Here is a 20,160-nt window from a genome sequence, read left to right on the forward strand (position 1 = left end):
CTATGCTGTGCTGAAATATAGTACTTAATAAAGAACATCATTGTCACCATACCCCTATTTCTTATGTTTACATGGGGTCAGGGTGTCACATCAACATTACACATCCTGCATTACAGAATTATAGTGCTTTGCAAATAATATTGTTGATAATGCAACATACAGAGCAAATTTACTCTGCAAACTGAGATTGCTTCATCTCTTACAGATGAGCAGTCGTATGTGTGAGGGATACTCTGCTGCAGCCAATAACATTTTGAGTTTAGGTAGTAAATCTAGCACGCAAGGCTGTATCAATATATATATATATATATATATATATATATATATATATATATATATATATATACACACACACACACACACAAACACAGATATAGACATAGAATATAGACATATCTAAAATTTTGGATATCACGACAGAATAAATCTCATGTACCTTACCTAAAGATATCTCACAGCATCAGTAGATTTACGACCATCTTATGGCATATTATCATTTCACCTACCAGTCACAAAAGCTACTATAATACCCTCTCTCAGGTAGACTAACCAAAACTATATACACTGCATATACTACAACTAAGCATAAATCATCCCCCATAAAACAACTGCCCACCCCTAATGTTACTTTGTCAAAAAACTAAAGTTATAAAAATAAAATAAAATATTGACCACAGCAGCCTGCCAAATGGAAATCAAAAACCAGCGAAAGAAGGCACACTAGCATATCTTAACATATCCCTTACTCGTTCATTACACATCTAAAATATTAGAAATTTACCTGACTATAAAAAAATATTGTTAACAATCCCCTCAAAGCTACGGTAGACAGCCATACACAAAAAAACAAACTTCATAAAAGCCAAACACAACTCAGTCCTATTAATCAAAATATAATGCAATTATTCCACCCCACTGAAATGAATGGAAAAGAGCATTTCAACCTAAAATGAGGAGTACAAGAGATAAACGGGTAATGTCAAATGAAGGCTGTGAAATACATGAAGTTGTTTGTACTTCAAGATTAAGAAACTTTATATTGCAGCCATGAACAAAATTTATACAGTAAAAGAAAGTGTGTTTTGTGTATTTGTGTCTATATTATATATGTCAGTGTTTGTACATATTATGCTAATACTAGTTCAGTTATCTGATTTTTTATATATGGGTGGGTATGCAATACTATCCCCACACCAGTTCAAAGTGTTATCTGAACATGAAGTGGAATTCGTACTTATCAAGTTTTTCAAATCTCCAAACTGCTAAACTGTTTATAAACATAAACATGCACTTCATGTTTTCAAATGATGTCATCTCCAACCTCCCTTTAATCTTTACAGTTAGAAAATACATCATTACCATTTTGTAGAAATCTAATTCGCGTGGACCACGAGGAGGGGGCTGTAGTTGTTTCAAGACTGTGCCATCTGGGTGTTGCAACATTCCTAAAAAATAAGAATAATGACAGTCAGTTTAAATACTTCTACATATATTAGTATAAACAACATCTTTAGTAACACCATCACGCTGCCAAAACATACAGGTGCTACAGGTGGCAACAAATCCCCAAAGCACGTGTCAGGCATTCCTTTCCACTGAGATAATACTTTACTGAAAACATCAAAATGATTTCCCTAAAAAGGAATGAAAATATATTTAACTGAAGACACTACATACAGAACAGAGTACAAACATAACGCTGGTTCCTTTTTAAGTCAGAGAATAGAACACTGAGTAATCACAGACAGTAAGGCATTCAGAACACCCAGCACAAAATATCTCAACTTCTTTCACAGTTCCCAAGAAGTAAAAACTTGCTAGGCTCTGCATTTTGTCCATTCTGAAGTTCCCCCTAGTACATCACTATGCCCTAACCTCTTCACTCAAATACATACATTTCTCTCGTTCTGCTGAACGTATCCTCTTCCCACTTATCATTCTAAAGTTTATCCAGCATTCCCAGAGGTCATCCAGCTCTGGCGTTTCCTCATGGTTAGTCTCTCCTAAGGTATGAACTCCTACTTTCTCTTTTACCAATGCAGATACTGCAGTCTCAATGTCTTTTTTGAAAATCCACTCATAACAGTATTCTTTTATGTCAGTTGCTATTTCTACCTTACTTATATCTTCTTGTTCTTTTCCTGTATAACAAAAATGCAAAAAAAAGTTTTTCCTTTGCTTACGGTTAATGAAGATTGCCTCTGGCCCTGTCTATGAATATCATGTCTCTCGGCACACGACGACCTCTTCCTTATCTTTTTCTCATTACAGTAGTTTTCCTCTGCCTCAATGTGCATCGCCTTCTCAACTTGTTTTTCCTCACTTACTTTTTCTTGTTGACTTCCTTCAAATACCTGGTACATAAAAAGTCTCTTTCCTGTGTTTAGGACTCCTGTATGTTGAATTTGGCACTGTTCAGGGTTATACTGTCTCTCAGCACACAACACCTTCTCCTTATTAAAGTGGTCTTCTTCTGTCTTAGTGCAAGTACTACAGTTTCACTTTTTCTCCATCTAGGCAGACTTCCCTCTACAAAAGGTATCACGGAATAGAATGTATCATCAGTTTTACCTTTTTTTTCTTACATATACAGATATGCTACATACAGTTGTTCTATACAATAGTTTTATGTCTTGTACTAAAATAAATGGGTTTAGAACCCTGATCATGTACTACCACTTATACCTACTTTAATACACTGATGAAGGTCATCTAAATGTTTTTGGGGCTTTCCGTTTTTAGTTTAACAGAAAGTTTAGAATTCTTCTCCTGTTGTCGCCCATACTTCCTAACTTACTTTCTTTGGCATATATCCTTTCTCCAAGTTATTCCTTCTGTTCAGTTTTACTAGCTACTTCTGCTCCCTGCTTTGCAATAACATTTTACTATGCAACTTCCTTCTTTCTACTGCCTTGGATCCTGCAGACTGCCCTGCCATTATGTGCTGGCATATTTCTTCAAATGGTGTAGGTCCTACTTCCTATTCCCCTACCCCCACTGATAAGGTACTATCAAAAGGAATGCCTTCTTCCAAACTGTGCCCACAAATCTTTTAACAGAATACAATTTTTCTACATTGTCATATGGTTTGTTGAATTTCTGTCAATCACAATAATTCTTGTATGAATATTTTTATTTTTTTTATTTCTAAATATTCAACACCTTAATTCTATACAATTTTGTACTTGTATAACAATTTTAACTGTGCATTTAAAGTCATTCATTCTGGATGAACAAAAATAACAGTACCAACTGCAGTCCAGACGAACGTTACACGAAAAATCTTTACTTTGTATCGTAAGCACTTTCATGCAGACAATCTCCGCACTTCTTCAGACTGAGTTACAAACATGTGATACCCATTATATATATTCACATAGATAATTGCTTCATTAAACAATTAAAGACAATTGATTTTATGACACTCCAAGTTCACTTGTTTTAACATAAAAAATCCCTAAACCAAGTTTAAAATACAACAATATTCAAAAATTTATGACAGTAATAACAAGAATATATATGTACATATGATAAACTTGAATCCAACACCTTCCTATGTATATGAATTTCAGATTTTGTTACATTTATTACCAATTTTTACAAATAAAAATTGAATAAATTTCTTAATGTTTCCTGATAATTCTAAACGGGTTTCATAACTTGTAAGTAATCTATACAGCGACAAGATGAATAATCTATCTCAAAAGGGCTCTAAGTTTTAAGAGACATTTAATCGAACAAGTCTCATTGAGACCTGGATAAACTTGTGCATTAGTCTTAGTTGCCATAGCAACTCTTGCTCTTCGAGCAACAAGTTCCAAGGACCACCTCTGGGATCTTTTTTAATTTGCTGGACCACCAAGAATAAAAATTTGTGGTCTCTATTCATTGAAATGTGTTTCGCCAAGGCATTAAAGGTGTTATTCTTGGCAATAGCATATAAATGTTCGTATATGCGTTGCCTAAGTGGACGCTCGGTTTTGCCAAAATAAAAAACATTACATGATTGGCATATTGCTACATAAACCACACCTTCAGTTTGACAATTATATTTGTCATTAATATAATATTTTTCTCCTTTGATGTTAAATGTGGAGCCAGTTTGAATGTGCTTGCAATAGTGGCAGTAACCACATTTGAACATCCCTTTCTTAATTTTATGTTGCTGCAAGGGGCGTTCTAATAATGTTTTGAGAGATGGCGTTCTTTTAAAAACCACTAATGGTTTCAAACCTAAAGTTTCACTGCATTGTGAATCCTGCAGGATTAATTCCCAATTTATATTCAAAATGTTTTTAAATTCAAATATGTGTTCATTGTATTGAGTAGATAGACACGATCTATAATTTGTAAAATCTTTGTTAGCAACCACCAAATCTGGGCTCTCATTGGACAATGTAGTAACTAAATCATGTGTTGGCATGGCCGTATTGTGATGAAGTAGAAGGGGTGCTAACGAACCATTTTGGCGTTTTTGTTGTACTTCCTTCATTATGTTGTTAAAGAGTTTGTTTGGATACCCTCTATTTAAAAACATTTGTTTAAGGAATTCACATTCTTCATAAAACAAATTGTCGTCCGAACACATGCGTGAGGCCCGTACCAATTGTCCTTTCACAATACCTCTTTTTTGTGAATATGGGTGGTTGCTAGTAAAATGTAATAATGAGTTACTGTACAGTTTTTTTTCTGTAGATGCTAGTGACAAAACATTTCTTAAAAAAATCCTTACCAATTGAGATGTCTAGAAAGTTAATTAATTCACTTTCTAGAACAAAAGAGAATTCTAAAAAGGCAATGAAAGAATTCATACTTTGCATTAGGTTATTTATTAGGTCTTCACTCCCTTTAACAATCATAAAAATGTCGTCCTGGTATCGAGTATACCATACGACTATTTGTTTAAATATGCTGTTGTTAAACAAGTGGGTGCGTTCCCAGAACGCCATGACAGAGTTAGCAAATGTGCCGCCACATGGGGAGCCCATCGCTACCCCAGTTTTTTGCAAGTAGATTTTATTTTTAAACAAGAAATAATTATTATTCAACACTAGTTCCAGTAATGAAATGATCAAATCAATATCTGTGCCATCAAGATGTTTAAGCAAAAGGAAGTCCCTAACCCATTCTAGACCAATGTCTTGTGGGATAACCGTATACAAGTTCGTAACATCTGCCGTGATGAACTTATAATCATCATGAAAAGGAATTGTATTCAGATTTTTTAATACATGCCACGAATCAATACAAATCTGTGGCTCTGTTTTCAAAATTCCTTTTAGTTTGTTATCCACCCATTTTGCGCAGGTATAGGTTGTCGATTGCCTCCCGTCAATAATGGGTCTAAAAACAGGGTTATTCAATCCTTTATGGAGTTTAGGGACTCCAAACATAACAGGAGTACGGGGGGCTACCATGTCTAGATAGTGATATAAATCTGAAGTAAGACTTCCATCTATGAATAAATCATTTAAAATGTTCTTAATTTTCAAAAGAGCTTGATTAAGCTCATTTTTAGAAATAACTTCATAGTTATCAGAAGCCAACATTGATTCCATACATCTATTGTAATCGTCCTCATACATTAGGACTGCACCCCCGCCTTTATCCGGTTTCATAACCCTTATCTGATGACTCATAATCGATTTAATCATGTCTTTAACAAAGGTATCTCCCTTGTAGACGTTCTTACACTTGTTATACAAACCCCTAAAATGCATTTCAGAAACCTTTTCAAATGCTGCTAGATTACCATTAAGCAGGGGGTTATATGTGCTTGGTACCCTTTCATCGTTTAAGATCGTAGTGCTGCCCCTAAACATCATATTTAAATTCAATTTTCTGGTATAAAGCTTAAGGTCGCATAATACCCGCCCTAAATTTAGGCTACTGGGTAAAGCAAAATTAAAACCTTTAGCTAAAACATCAATAAATGCTGTCTCAGGTGTAAATGAAGTATAGTTATACACTTTAAAATCTCTACTGGTATTGTAAACAATTATAGGCGTACCATGCAAACAGTCCATCATTATTTCTTGCGACGATTGTAGAATTTCCTGTTCTGGGCTTTCCTGTTGTTCTTGTTGGGTTTCGGATAATTCCGATGTTGTTGAAAACCCGAAGTGGAAGTGGAATTGTGTCCATTTATGTCATTTTTATTCCGTTGTTGCTGTTGGTGAATCCTTTCGCTTCTTCTAACTTCGGCAGGGGTTTCGCCACATTCCTGTTGAAACTCAGCTAAAAGTGGAGGAAACTCATCCAAGTCGGCGTCCGAAACTTGGTCATCGTTGTTACTGAAGTTGTAGTTTGAACGTGAAACACGTTGGGACTGTACCATTATGTTGTTCAGAGGGGGTGGATCCGGATATGCCGTGTTTTTGTTATAAGCCAATTTGTCCCTGTGGAACTTTCGCTTCTTGGTCTCGTTAATTTTATTTAATAATGAGTTAATGCTGATAAAGATACGCCCATAATCGTATTCATAACTATGAAAATCTCTGTCATCTTTTATTTCTTTTTCAAGTATTTCTAGTTGAGTTTTCAAGTCAACCATTTGATTGTTGTAAGCACCGATGAGTAGTTCTAAAAAATTCAGACCTTGCTGGTTAAAGAACTGGATTAATTGTTTGTGGAAGACAGAATCTTTTATGACCCCAGAGGGGTACTTCCATTGCCTTAACCCCTTAGGTACAATACTATGATTTATACATTCACAAAAGTATATTGTTTCTGCTTGTAGTTTTTTTGTATTTTAAAAGAACCGCGTCAAATTCTTTTAATTTAGAAACAATACTGTCATTAATATGTCCATTCTGTTCAGAATTTCCAACTTGCAAGTTGTTATAAAACATGTTGTCAGAGGCTTTGATGAACTCGTGTAACAAAGGTAACTTGTTACTAGACATGTAAGTTCTTAGACTTGGTGAAACATCGCCACTATTTGCACTTGGCCCATACCTTACAGGTTGTGCATTAGGTATATTGTCCATTGAGTTAAAAGATGTATTACGTTGTTCTGTAGTATTATCATCTTGTACAGACCTCAAAATCTGTGGGGTCTGTTGAAAATTAACTCCTGTTCTCGGACGAACTGCCGGTATTGGATCAGAAAACCGGCTATTAAACTGTGTAGCCAGGTCGTCTACCCGTTGTGTGAGACGCTGTATCAGAGCCGCTAGATTCCCAACGGATCTACTATCGTCATTCGTAGACGTCCCAGGATCGGTGTTGGATAGAAACGTCCCCAAGGGCTGCGATGGTTGGATACCGTTGTTATCAGCCATAAACCACAAAAAAGAAAAATAAACTTGTTAAACAAAAATAACAGTACCAACTGCAGTCCAGACGAACGTTACACGAAAAATCTTTACTTTGTATCGTAAGCGCTTTCATGCAGACAATCTCCGCACTTCTTCAGACTGAGTTACAAACATGTGATACCCATTATATATATTCACATAGATAATTGCTTCATTAAACAATTAAAGACAATTGATTTTGTGACACTCCAAGTTCACTTGTTTTAACATAAAAAATCCCTAAACCAAGTTTAAAATACAACAATATTCAAAAATTTATGACAGTAATAACAAGAATATATATGTGTACATATGATAAACTTGAATCCAACACCTTCCTATGTATATGAATTTCAGATTTTGCTTTTCTCCCCGGACATCCACTGAAATGTTTGTTTTTTTTCGCACATTCAAAATTTGTCAATAAATATATGCTAACAAACAATAAATAAATGAATTATAAACTGAGAACTACAGCAACAAGCTAAATATCTTCCCAAGCACAGTTAATGTTTCTAGCCAAGTAATGAAATGTGGTTTCTATTTCTGTGAATATGGACTACTTCAATTGCTTTCTTAAGAAGGGCTTTCTTTTTACCCACAGTAAGGTCATGTTTATAAAAGTGCAGTATGAATCTAGCAGTCCCCTATGGATCTATGCTTAAATCATCTTTGCATAACAGCAAAGTGCTGACTCAACTATTACAGCTTTCACTTCATCATATCCCATAGGCATATAATCAGAAACATGCTTTTCACTGGTTGCAAGAGAACTAAAGGAACTTAAAATTCTTTGAAGTATCACCTTCCCAGTGAATTTTTTTTTTATAAGTCAACTAACTCGGGGATACATCCTTCTCTAGGTTGTCTTGAGGTGGACAATGTACATTCCTTCCCAAAAACAATGACACTGCAACTTCTTCTATGGCTTCCCTACCCCTTCATCTTTGTTCTTTCTGTTTCTGTGTAGGCTTCACCTTCTTACTTTAATGTTTTCTTGCAATTGTTCTTTAACTCCTTTATTTAGAGCTCTTTTATATATCTATATATATATAAAATAACACCAAAGACAGCCCAAAACCAAGAAACCAACTAAAACACAAAAAAGAACTTGGCAGCACTGCTCAAGACCAAGAACAAGCTGACAAAAATTATCACAACACTAAAAATTTGGTGCTTTCGTTTTTCTATTTTCTGATAAAGTTCCTTATGAATAAATAGGAACAAAACGGTAAATTTTTAGTGTTGTGATCATTTCTGTCAGCTTGGTGAGGGTCTCGAACAGTGCTGTCCCTCTAAACACAACCAAATTCCATCTCCTTTTGTAGCTTCTGCATCAATGTTTTTGTCCTCGTTTTGATTCTGGACTTCTACTTGTGTGACACCACAATGTTCCCCCACTCATGTTTATACTGAATGGGTTTATCGCTGCTCTACTTCTTAAGTTTATCAGCCTGCCACATTCTGCCACTGGAGTCTTCCCCCTCTCACATTTTCCAAAAGCTTTAAAAGAGAAAATATTTTCCTAATAATACATGATGGGTCAAATCAGGGGGTTCAGCCATAGAATGAAACAGCTTTCCAAAAACTGTTTGAACGTCATTATGTGTGAGGGATATTCTTTTCTATCAGCATGAATGCATATTATCTCTGTTTTTTTCGGTTACTAATCTTATGCTTACATCCTTCTTGAAAATACAGTATTTATTTATTTTCAGTTTGATTACTGGGGAAGTCCACTGGGCCGAGAAGTGCCCATTTTCAGTGGAGGCCCGGGGAGAAAAGCTCCAATGGCAATACAATACTATGAAGGTTACAAAATACAATAAAGGTTACATGATGTAGAGGTAAAATACAACAGTGAGATTCAGACATTCAGGAAATTGCAAAATACATCATAGGACAGTATAAAACAGGCACTTTTTTTGTTTTTTTGAGGCTCTTCAGATGTTTACAATATTTACATATTTACAAACTTGGAGTCAATTAAAGTCTGCTAGTTCTGCTTTTGGAGGAATAGAAGAAAAAAAAACTTGAGAGAGTAAAGTGGAAGAGGATTGTCGAGAGCTAGTGGGGACCTACACTTTAAAAAAACAGTTGCAACATAATGACAATGTGGATTCATTTATTTTAGCTGTTGTCATGTTGTGCTTTGTAAGAACTTCATCTGTAGTAGTTCAATTTTCACATTTCCGATGATAGCATTCTCAACTGTTAGAACTTTTTTGTTTCATAGAAGATAGGACATTTCTTGTTGCAACTTTAAACTTAGCTGTAGATAACTCAGGTTTGAAAACTAGTAAATGTTTGAATAAAATTACTAGCTTAGCAAAGTTTTTGGAATCACTTTCTTAGATTAATAAAACTCTTCTAATCTGTATTCTGCTAAAATATCTAACATTTCCAATTTACTCTTGCTATCAGATTCTAGCCATAACTTTAAAATTAAAGTGTGTTTTAAGGCATGCATCTTGTGTGTTTTAAGTCATGTATCCTGTGAGTTTTAAGTCATGCATCCTGTATGTTTTAAGTCATGCATCTTTGCTTTTGGCAGTTTTTCAACATTAAAATTACAGATAGAAAATCACATGCCTTATACTCCGGGGGTTATTCCAACCTTTTTTAAGTTTACCACAGTCTAGATTTTTAATGCTTCTCCCTGTCAGCAGAGATGACAGCATTTTTGCCCAATCTGTTTATTCACATTAGGTAGGATAGTATAACACTCAAAAGCTATCAAACATGATTCCAAGTCATCCTCTTTGCTTTTCTCTGCAGGTACATTTCTGCAGTTAGTTACTGTATTTGCCAATAAAGCTAATTGTTAGTGCATTTGCATCAGCTTCAGGTCAGTCTCACCCACAGACTCAACTAACATTTTCAAAAAGCTATCTATGCTTCGGGTCTCCAGGAAACAAAAAAAATGACAGCAGCAAACAAACTCACAAAATATTGCCACAGAAATTACTTTGATTAACTTCTCATGGATACAGTAGCCCAAACAACTTAAGAACCTAGTAGCAGAGGCATTGTAAGGAACAATGTATGGTGAGCCCTAGGCCAATTGCTCACATTCTCCACAAGTGTTAAGCCTGAGAAGCACTGGAAGCAATAATTTGTATAAAAACTCCACAATATAAACTAAAATAAGTGCCCACTTGGCTTCCAGTTCAGAAAAGTAGCTTATGATGCTTTCCATTAATGTATACATACGTGTGTGTGTGTGTGTGTGTGTGTGTGTGTGTGTGTGTGTGTGTGTGACGAGTATGTAAATAACACACTCCATGAAACACACATCATTGAATGTATCAGGTCAAAACTGAATATTTAGAAAAAAAAATTTTCTTCACTTTTTTACTGAAACCTCCCACAAGCTAATACAGACATGCTGTAATCAAAGCTGTTTTTAATTGCCCATGCAGTCAGTAAGAACCTTGAGCAAGTCATTTAACCAAACAGCACTTAGAGGCAATTGGGAATTTGGCTGAGCTCATTAATGTTCTCCTAGAATGCATGCCTACTACCTTTAAATCTACAACAGAAGTCTTTTCCTGTCTTTAAGAAAAAGACATATGGCAGGCAGAAAGATGTTCATGCATTCTCAAGAAAAAATAACAGAATCTATACTTGTGGACCAAACTGTAATGTATAAATCTCACTGGCTGTGGTTGCATAAAACATAGAAAAGTAAGATTTTTTAATTTTTTTCCCTTTTGCTGTGTTCAATCCGCTCAAGGTATAAAGGGAAGGTTGGCAAAGGACTTCTTTTTATTAATAAAGATTAAAGTGTTAAAACAGCTAATTTAACCTTAAAAATGTGGGTCTTTATGGAGTGTAAGGAGACTGCTGTTTTTCTGACTGTATGGGAACTTCATTCATTTATTCGAACAGTGAAAAGCCAGTGTGCTTGTTTTTATGTTAGGGATGTGAGAAGCACGGGAAATGCATCTGGATAAGTTGACTGGTTATTGGCGAGGCTAGCCCAATAAAGTCACTAGAGTTGTCAGTCAACCATGGAAAATCTCCAACTAAGCATATCTTGCCCATCAACTGACTGCACAGCAATCAGGACTCCTAGAAGATGCCTTCAGAGAAGACTTAAAGGGGAAAGGTAAGGAAAAAGTGAGTAAAAATGCTGATAATATGTTTGTTAAATATCATGCAAGAGAAGTGGAAATGGAAGTGAGATAAGCTATCGGGTTTGTACAATGAGTGGACTGAGAGCTGTAGATACCGAATTTCATGTTAATACAATTATATGATAATTAAAAGGGAAAAACAGATAAACAGAGGAAAGTTACTGTTTTGTTAGCATATGTAAAATGCATTAAGAAACTCAAAAGGTTTGTATACTAAACTAAACAAGCATGGAAAAATGTTAACTGTAGTTAGTGTGTGGTTGGGATACTAAACGTTAAAGCTTGGTCCACGGAAGTCTGGCATTAACTGAAAAGCAAGTTATCGGGTGCTATTTGCACAACTGCAGCCAATGTCCTGACACACTTGCAGTGTTCACAGAGGGGATTATGTAAAGGTGGAAACACACTAATACAGCAGATGCTTAACACTTAACGAGGGATTTCAGCTGGAGGGAGTATGGGCTGTCTTCATTTCTAGATTAGGTGTTAATTTTGGTTTTGAAGGGAATAAGCATATTCCCAAAAGGTGCTCAAAATTTACTTAATATTTGAAGAAGAGAAATACAGGATGGCAGCTCAGAAAGGAAAAGCAAAACATGGGACGAAGTATAAAGGAGAAGCTAGGCAGTTATGCATTCTCTACAGGTTATAAGACAATAGTCTTCCCACAGATGGGGTTTGAGAGAATGCAAAAAAATAAATAAATAAAAGGAGTATCAGACAAAGAGAAAAGGAATAAAGGATAGGCACGCAAGACTGAAAATAGAGCACTGAAACTGACTTACTTGGAAAGTGAATTACCTTACAAACAGTTAGCAAGATTTTGACATATATTAGGAAAACGAAGCACAGAGTGTGCTGTCTCAGATGGCATATCTGACTACAGATCACAACAATATCATTAGAGAATGATTTAGGGAAAATTATTCATCAAAATATGTAGGATCAAGGAGAAGGCTGTATTACTGTTAATGTGCACCTATGATATTCCAGGAAGAAAAAAGACCCCATAGGTAGATTGTGATGGAAAGGGAGTATTTCCAGTGGAAAAGAAAAGAATTACACTCGTGATAATATATGTAGCCCCACAAACAGAGCAGACTCCATTAAAAAGAATACTTGATGAGATAATGCATTATCAACAGGGCATTCTGGTTGTCTGTGGTTAATGAAATATACTAACAGATTAAAAAGATGTTTCAGGAGGACCATGTATGCTGCTCTCAAAGGAAGGACAATATTCAGTACTTTATATGAAGACTTTTGGCTTGGCTGACATGACAGATGGCAAAAAGGGATACAGATTACACTTATTTCTTATACAGGTACAACAGCTGGGCAAGACTGAAGAGGAGATACTTTTCAGAAGAACACAAACGTTTAGTGAAATCTGTAGACAGACATCCAATTTGCCTGACAAATCATGTACCAATACTTTTTGAGATATAAGCATTAATGCAAAACATCAGATTAAAGCATTAGTGCTTTTCTATGTACTGGTTAATGAAAGAGAGAGAGACTAAATAAGGAGGTCATTACGAATATGCTCTAAAGAGTTTATGTAAATCATGTGAAAATGAAGGGATTATAGTAATAGGCTGGAAAAAGGTAAATAGGGAGACAAAGGAATTATTTCAGAATAAGGAAAGCAACTGTTGGAATGAAAGTAACAGATGACACTTGCAGGACCTACACAGAGTAAGAACAATACAGAAAAAAGGAGAAGGTCTGTCACCATCACAAAGCAGAGATTTGGAGAAGGGTAAGCAAAAGACAGAAGTACTTTTGGAAATAATTAAGGATGGTGGAGGATCTTAGGCAAATGGTTTTTGAAAATACTGACAAATCACAGAAAACTGTGTCAGAAAAGCTTCAGCAACTTAAAAGTAGAAAGAGGAATTGTAAAGGTTAGAGACTCAAGAAAGAACAGGTTGGAAAAGGACCCAATTAAAATAACAGGTGTCCTCAGACACTTTTATAAGAAGTTATATGAGGAAGACAAGAAGGGCAGGGAGGGAATCAAAATAACAGCCCAATTCTTATGTAGTTTGGGCCTCCACAAATTGTTAGACCAAGATGCAGAGAGTTTGGTAGCCCCTATAACTTTAAATGAAGTAAAGACACAAATAAGTAAATAGAGTACTGCTAAGGTCCCTGGGAAAGATATCATACCAGCAGCATAGTTAGAACTGCTAAGATATTTGCAATCACTGTTCAACAATATTGTTGGTGGGAGTAAATACAGAATACCTGGAAAATGGCATTGATAAGTATGACACTTAAAGAAGGGAAGGATCTCACTAGCACTGTTCATACAGGCCAATATCAATATCAAATCATAATTCCAAAGCCTTTATTGAAATTAAAGTACAAAGGGTGGGAAAACATGGCTGACGTGGATCAGTGTGGTTTTGTAGAAGGCAAACTTAATAATTTAAGCAAAATTATGATGATTCATGGAGAAGATGAAAAGAAAGATAAAAAAGTCACTCTTGGTAAGGCTGGATGCTGAAAAGGTATCTAGTAGGTGACACTGGGAAAGTGTTTCCATAGTATTTAAAGAATATGGGTTCCTTAAGAAACTAATCTCACTGATTTGGGGAATAGGCTATCAGTCAACGAACAAGGTCAAGACTGGAGGGGCTTTATCCCAGAAAATCTACGTGAGGTTGCCCACACTCTTCTCCTTTACTGTTTGCAACTTAATTAGAAACTTTTATGGGACTCCATGCTTAATGGCTCTCACTGGGGAGAGGTAGAGGAAAAAAACACCTTTTGCTAATGATGTGATGCTGCAAGATTACAGAGCAGGACACAGACCTGGGAAATTTATTTAAATCTCTTAGGGACTTTCAAGCTGCTTGTTCATGTTTGCATTTTAAATTACATTCTCTGATCTCCAATTTATTCACTGCAAGTTTAAACAATAGAAAGAAAAATAAGAAAGCAAATTAGTTGTTTGTGAAGGACATAGAAGTGGCAGACGAAAGAAAGAGAGCAAAAAGCTATTGAGACAGGGAACGATGTCAAACTGAATACAGAATTTCAGAAAATAACAAAAGATAAGGAAGCACATTTGAATGAGCAGCAAAAACAATGAAAGATGATATAATGGGAGAAAAAAAGAGATCTCTTTCAAGAAGAAAGTGGGGAAATTAAGGGAAACATCCAAGTAAAAATGGGAATGATAAAAGACAAAGATGGGAAGGACCTAGCAGAAGCAGAACGTATGAAGAGGAGAAGGCAATAATATACAGAATAGCTATATAAGAAGGACCCTAATGAAATGGATACATACAATGGTATGTCCTCTGATGTAGAGCCACACATTATGGAGGGTGTGGTTAAATGGACCCAATAACAAGGCCTTGGGAACTGATGGGGATTCTAGCTAAACTGTTGAGAGCCTTGCAAAATGATGCAGTTACCTTGCTGACTGAAGATTGCCAGCATATTTGGAAAAAAAAGTAATGGCCATTGGATTCGAAAAGGTCAATTTATATACCAATCTCAAAATAGGAAATGCTATACAGTGCCCAAATAATCAAACAATTGTAGTTGCTTCACATGCTAGAAAGGTAACAATCCAAGATCCTGCAAGCCAAACTCAAGTAATATATAGAGTGAAAACTACCAGAAGAACAAGTTGGTCTTACAGAGAGCTGAAGAAATAAAGATCAAATTGCCAACACATGAAGAATTATACAGAAAAGCAAAGGAATTCCAATAAATATTAATTTATTCCTAATTTACTAATTACTCTAAAGCCTTTTGACTTTGTGGACTGTAATAAACTGCTGCAAGTTCTATGACAAACAGGGATAACAGAACACCTTCTTTATCTCCTGAAGAGTCTAAATGTAGTACAACAAGCAGCAGTTACAACCAAATATGGAATAAATAACTGGTTCAAGCCTTCAAGCCTGATGAAGAAGTACAATACTGCATTATATTATCTCCCTACTTAATTAATTTATATGCTATACATACCATGCAAAAAAAGAAGTTATGTCTTAACATAACGTTACATCTGTGTTGTTGATCTTCGTTCATTCATTACTAATGGGTTATCGGTTCCGTCCTCGGAACAGAGCCAGCCAAATATCAAGCTTGTGTCAGTCAAAAACTCTCGAGCCAAGGTCCTACCCAAAATGCTCTGCTCCTTGTTACCTCAGATCAAGTTTGCAAGTTGACAGACAAAAGTAAAGGCTATCTCTGGTCATAACAGACCTACAATAAAGAAGTATATGAGATCAACCAGGAACCTCTGGAGGGGGAAGGAGGGTGGGAAGTAATGAATGAACGAAGATAAACAACAGAGATGAAACGTTATGGTAAGACATAACTTCTTTATCTAATGTTGTAAATCTTCACTCATTCCTTACTGATGGAACAGAGTCCCCAGCTACCTGTATTCCTGGGTGGCCCTCATGGAAGGACATTCCTGAGCACCATGAAGCCAAAAGAAGCTCTACCTCTGGAGGCCAATTTGTAATGAAGAATAAAGGTATGAGGTTTGGCCTCACAACTGAGCAAATATCATTGAGGGAAGCCTTAGAATGAAAAGCTGCTGAAGTTGCCATAGACCTTGTAGAATGTGATTTCACTCTGTGAAGCAAGGTGACATTGTTTTTGTTGTAGATAAAGGTAATATAATTTCGCAACCATGAAGCCAATGTAACTTTTGAGACAGGATGACCTTGTCTAGGTCCAGAAAAAGTCAGAAACAGTTGGTCTGATTTACGGGTAGATTTTGTTCTGTCCAGATAAAATCGTATTTGCCTATGAACATCCAAGGAGTGCAGGCAATACTCTCCCTTGTTAAGAGTGGTTAGGAAAGAACACTGTAAGGTCAATAGATTGGTTGATAGACAGCTCTGACACCACTTTTGGTAAAAAGGAAGAATTAGTTCTCAGTGATACCCTATTTTTATGGAAGATAAGATAGGGAGGTTTGATGCATAAGGCTTGAAGTTCTGACAAGCGTCTGGCTAATGTGAATGGCAATCAGAAACAAAGTTTTCCAAAAGAGATATTTTACATCACATGAAGATGCAGGTTCAAAGGGGGAGCCGTTAGAGCTTACAGAACTAATGCCAAATCCCAAGGTTGTACCGGTTCTCTAAAGGGAGGTTTTAAGTGGATAACCCCCTTCAAGAAAGTTTTACAGAGTCTATGTGACATAAGCGAAGAATCCTGAAAACCAATGTGAAAATTTGAAATGGCAGCTAAATGTACACGAATAGTAGTCAGACACCCCAGAGTGGAAAAGATGTGATAAATAATCCAAAACCACCAAAACTGGGGCTGACAAGGGGTCTAATTGATTATTCGCTGCCCATAGAGAAAACTTTTTCCATCTTATTGAGATAGATTAGTATGGTGGACGATTTATGAGATGCAATAAGAATAATGCGCACAGGGGACAAGAGGTTTTCCTACCTGGCAATTATTGGAAGTGGAGAAACCAAGCTGTCAGTTTCAGGGTTGTTAGATTGGGGTGAGTCAGACCCTGCGGATGGGAGATAAACGTTGGGGCTGGATTGAAGATACATGGTTGATCTAGCAGTTGAGGCCACAGGAAGGGGAACCAGACTTGTCGAGGCCAATATGGAGCAATGATGATCACTTTGCTTTTCAACTGTCGTGCTTTCTTCAGAAATTGGGAGATGAGGGGAAGAGGAGGATAAGCATAAAGTAGACCAGAGGGCCAAGCGTGGACTAGAGCGACTCTTGGTGACTGTTCCTGAGGGGGGATCAGGGCAAAATAGTTGCTGCACTTGTAGTTGGTTGGGGAGGCGAATAGGTCGCAGCAAGGCTGGCTCAGAGGTTGAAGATTCTTGCCGCTATCATAGGGTTGAGGGACCACTCTTGAGATTATAGAATGCACCTGCTCAATTTGTCCGCAATCACGTTGGAGCTCCCGGGAATGTGCATTGCAATTAGAAAGCGAGTGAAAGCCAAAACCCATTGCCATATTCTCAAGGACTCTCAGCATAACCAGTAAGATCTGGTGCCCCTTGCTTGTTGATGTACCAGACCACTGACATGTTGTCTGATCGGATCACAATAACCCCTGACGGAAGGATGGAATGAAATGCTTGCAACACTAGTAGCACTGCCCTCAGTTCCAGGACACAAAAGGGCCTCTGTCTATGACCAGGTGCCTTGGACAGAGTTTCCCTGACATAGCCCCCCCCCCCCCAATCAGGGAGGCATCCGTGGTCACCGTGGCTTTCGGTTGATGGGGGATGAAGGGGTGAGACCATTGTTGGGGATTTTGAGACATCCACCACAGTAAAATCTTCCTTGCATTTCTGAGTTACACATATCTGAAAAGACAAAGGATGTTGTAGAGGATACCACTGAGTGAGAAGTAACCACTGATGGAGCCCCATGTGGAATCTGACAAGAGGAACAATGGTGATTGAAGCTACCACTGACCCCAAGAGTTGGAGTATAGATCGAGAGGAGATTTGTGGTGATAGAGCAGTGGTTGAACCGGTTGCCTTATTCTTGGAAGCCTGTGGTCCGGAAGAGATGCTGTGCAATTTCTCATGTCCAACAATATCCCTATGAATTCCAAAGACTGAGCTGGGGTCATGATGGACTTCTCCTAGTTTATAGTGATTCCCAGGCATTGTACTGTGAGGAGAGTGTAGCGCAGGGCTTCTACCAGTACACGCTTGGTGGAGGAGGTGAGGAGCCAGTCATCTAGATATGGAAATGCCTGAAATCCTTGAAGTCGCAAGTGAGCGATAACCACTGCCAAGCATTTGGTGAACACTCTGGGGGCTGTAGAGGGACAGAAGGGCAGAGCTCGAAATTGGTAGTGAGTGGCTCCTATGCGGAAGCGGAGGTATCTCCAGGAGTATTTGTCGATTTTTATGTGGTAATACGCATCTTGAAGATCTACAGAGCACATCCAATCATCTTCTTCCAGGAGAGGAAGGATAGACTGAACCGTGACCATCTGGAATTTCTCTGTCTTTACAAATTTGTTCAATAAGCTGAGATTCAGAATTGGTCTCCAGTCCCCTGTCTTTTTTGGCACTAAAAAGGACCTTGAGTAAAAACTGGATCCTATCTGGTCTGGGGGGACCATCTGGATGACTCTTTTTTGCAGCAGCTTTTGGATTTCATGTGCTGCTGCTTCTCTTTGACTGGGTGGAATGTCGGGTAATATTCTGGATGAGCTTGGACAAAGATGGAAGGGGATGCGATTGCCTCTGGATATTATCTGTTGTACCCAAGACTTGGTGGTTATATTCCACCAGGCAGCGGGGTACAAGGATAAATGACCCCCGACCGCATCCAGAAGTGAGCAGTTGGGTAACGCTTCAGAAGCGCTGATAAGGTTGGTCAGAGAAAGAATCTCTGGAACCCCAATTTCGCAGACCTCCTCTGCTTCGAAAGGGGCATCTTCCATTGCAGTTTCCCCCCACCGTCTAGGGAAAAACTCGACACGTGCGTCACGGAAACAGCCGTGTGACGTGAATTGTGAGAGTTGTGGCACAGAGGGGGGAGAACATTCAGACATGTGGGGTTTGCCAGAGGAGGCAAGCACCCTGCCCATGGCCTAGAAGGCCAGCCCACCAAAGGAGGGATGGGATCCCAGAACTGAGCACGACAACCTCAGAACCGGGGTCACACCCTGCCCCGACGAGCCACCACCCAGACCAGTTGTATCAAGAGGACTGTAAAGAGTGAGAGAGGGAGGATTCCAGGAGGGTGCCACAGAAAAAATTGGCGTGGAAACAAGAAAGCCCTTCCCGACTGCACAGCCACTGGCCTGAGAAGAACCCAGAGAAGTGCACTGAGGGCCACAAGGACAATTCCGGTTCCAAAGTGAGATCCACTACTGGAGTCAGAGGAAGGGAAGCTGCTGTCGGGGTAATGGGCTTCGATACCTGTGTGGAAGTCAAAGGAGGAGTGTACGTTGCAGTTTGAGGAGATACACGTTCACCTGAGGGAGGGAAAGTGGACTTTGATGGGTGAGAGAGACGTCTGGCCACAAGCAACTGGTAAACAATCTACAACACATCTTGCTCAGAGAGGCTCCTGGTCAACCTCGTGGAGAGACCGAAGGCAATTCTGGCCTTTCTATAAAAGGACTATATGGGCAACCAGCGAATGGATCCAAGGAAGGAGAGTAATTGGTCATTGCTAATCCGAAAGGTGCAGAGCCCAGAACCAAGGACGTCTGCACCGAAGAAAATGGTGTGGAAGTGCTCTACTCCAACTATGTCAGCGCCATAGAAGTTGAAGGTGTCTGCACCGTAAAAGCGAGTGTCTGCACCAATGGCTACGATGCTGTCTAAGAAAGTATCTACACCAGTAACAACGACAGTGCCGAAACGGACTGCACCGAAGAAAATGTCGGTGTCGAAAGTGACTGCACCGTGGAGGACAGTAAAGTCAAACTCAGAGCCGAAGAGGATTGTACCAATGGTACCAAAAGGGACTGTGCCTGCATGGATGGTGCCGGTAAAGGCTGTGACAGAACTGTCAGAGCTGTAACTGTCTGCACCAGGAAAGCTGGTGCTGGTGTCGATAAGGAGGACATGGCTGTAGCCAGAATCAGCTGGGACGGTGCCGAGCCTGGAGCAAAGAGGGTCACAGGTGGCAGCGCCGAAGTAGTATTCAGTTTTCACCTACTTATGAGTATACATATAAATACATATATACACATATACATATATATATATATATATATATATATA

At 38.1% G+C, this 20,160-nt stretch overlaps 1 protein-coding gene across 1 annotated transcript in view; it reads right to left on the reverse strand.

Moving 5' to 3' along the window:
* The window catches only part of IPMK (inositol polyphosphate multikinase), a 718,573-nt gene that overhangs the window by 449,928 nt on the left and 248,485 nt on the right, over positions 1-20,160 (reverse strand). The window contains exon 2 of the mRNA XM_044056471.1: positions 1,360-1,445. Within this exon, the coding sequence (XP_043912406.1) occupies positions 1,360-1,445 (86 nt within the window). The remainder of the gene's footprint in view (positions 1-1,359; positions 1,446-20,160) is intronic.

The sequence above is a fragment of the Protopterus annectens genome, chromosome 14.part0, assembly GCF_019279795.1.
Source record: "Protopterus annectens isolate FY-2018-M chromosome 14.part0, PAN1.0, whole genome shotgun sequence".
NCBI lineage: Eukaryota > Metazoa > Chordata > Ceratodontiformes > Protopteridae > Protopterus > Protopterus annectens.